This window comes from Opisthorchis viverrini, assembly GCF_000715545.1.
Source record: "Opisthorchis viverrini unplaced genomic scaffold opera_v5_3851, whole genome shotgun sequence".
Classification (NCBI taxonomy): Eukaryota; Metazoa; Platyhelminthes; class Trematoda; order Opisthorchiida; family Opisthorchiidae; genus Opisthorchis; species Opisthorchis viverrini.
Genome location: NW_008756406.1, coordinates 1 through 1,025, shown reverse-complemented (window position 1 = coordinate 1,025; position 1,025 = coordinate 1). Strand labels below are relative to the sequence as shown.

General features: G+C 42.0%; 1 protein-coding gene across 1 annotated transcript; it reads left to right on the top strand.

The window, feature by feature from the left end:
- Window positions 1-316: 316 nt before the first annotated feature.
- Window positions 317-915, top strand: T265_12276 (hypothetical protein; the record flags this gene model as incomplete). The annotated part of the gene is made up of 3 exons (XM_009179555.1): window positions 317-368; window positions 406-500; window positions 733-915. The coding sequence occupies 3 exons, from the start codon at window positions 317-319 to the stop codon at window positions 913-915; spliced, it is 330 nt and encodes a 109-aa protein (XP_009177819.1).
- Between the last annotated feature and the right edge of the window lie 110 nt (window positions 916-1,025).

Genomic DNA, 1,025 nt, shown 5'->3' with positions numbered 1-1,025 from the left:
CCTGAAAGGTTATTCTCCTGAATTACTATCCTTAACGTTATTGATATTTTGCATGGTTCACTTTCAGTAGGGTTAGACTCAGCCTAATTCAAATACCCGCGTAAATAGGGGATGGTCTGCTAGGACACTAGGATCTTATTAAGCTTATTTGTTTCAGGTAACATGGCCTGTCTGTCCTCATACGCGACCAGGAGTCCAACGATTTTTCCGCATACCAATCAAATGGGTACTCACTTCAGGTTCACACGAGAAATAGTGCTATATAAGCACAAGGAGGCTTAATAGACCTGTCTTCACAGTATTCCCTCGTTCAGGCATGATTTGGTTTACAGCGTTAATCATTGTTTTGGCTGCAGTATCGGCTAAAAGTACGAAACTTTCAATGAATTAACGCAGTTCTCTTAGATGACGGAAGGCGGGAAATCACCTGTTTTCAGTCGCATGACTTGGACTTCAACAGTGCTACCGCAAGAAAGCGCTCAAACTGCGGACATTGTGTGGTAAGTATTTCTGTTGAATTGATTCACGCAGAGACAGGCTACAATGTGTAAAGGTCAACCTAGTAACTCTTGCGATCGCTTTATTGCCGTGAGGATAGCGCACACAGTGTTAAATATAATGAGAATTGATGAGAATAAGGCGTCTCCATAGGTATCTGGGATGGATTTTTCTTCAAATTTCCGACAAGTGCATACAATAAACTGTTAATGTCTATGTTGAATTGAATTATAGTATCAGGAGACCCTGATGGGACATGATGTGGTTGCAGTCACGCGTCAGTGTGTTGGACAAGAATGCAATCCGTACGAAGACGTCGTCGATGGCTACGGAAAGAACCGTTTTTGTTGTACTACCGACCTGTGCAACGAGTCAAAGGAGAGAGGCAAGTTTTCAAACGGCCCAAATCCCATTTAGTACGCTTCTTTGTCCAAAGTAGTCTTTGTTGTTTGCCAAAATCTAGCATGGGTTTATTCGAATAATCAAAGGTCAGTTGTGCACGGGATTGAAAGGAAACTAATTCCAAA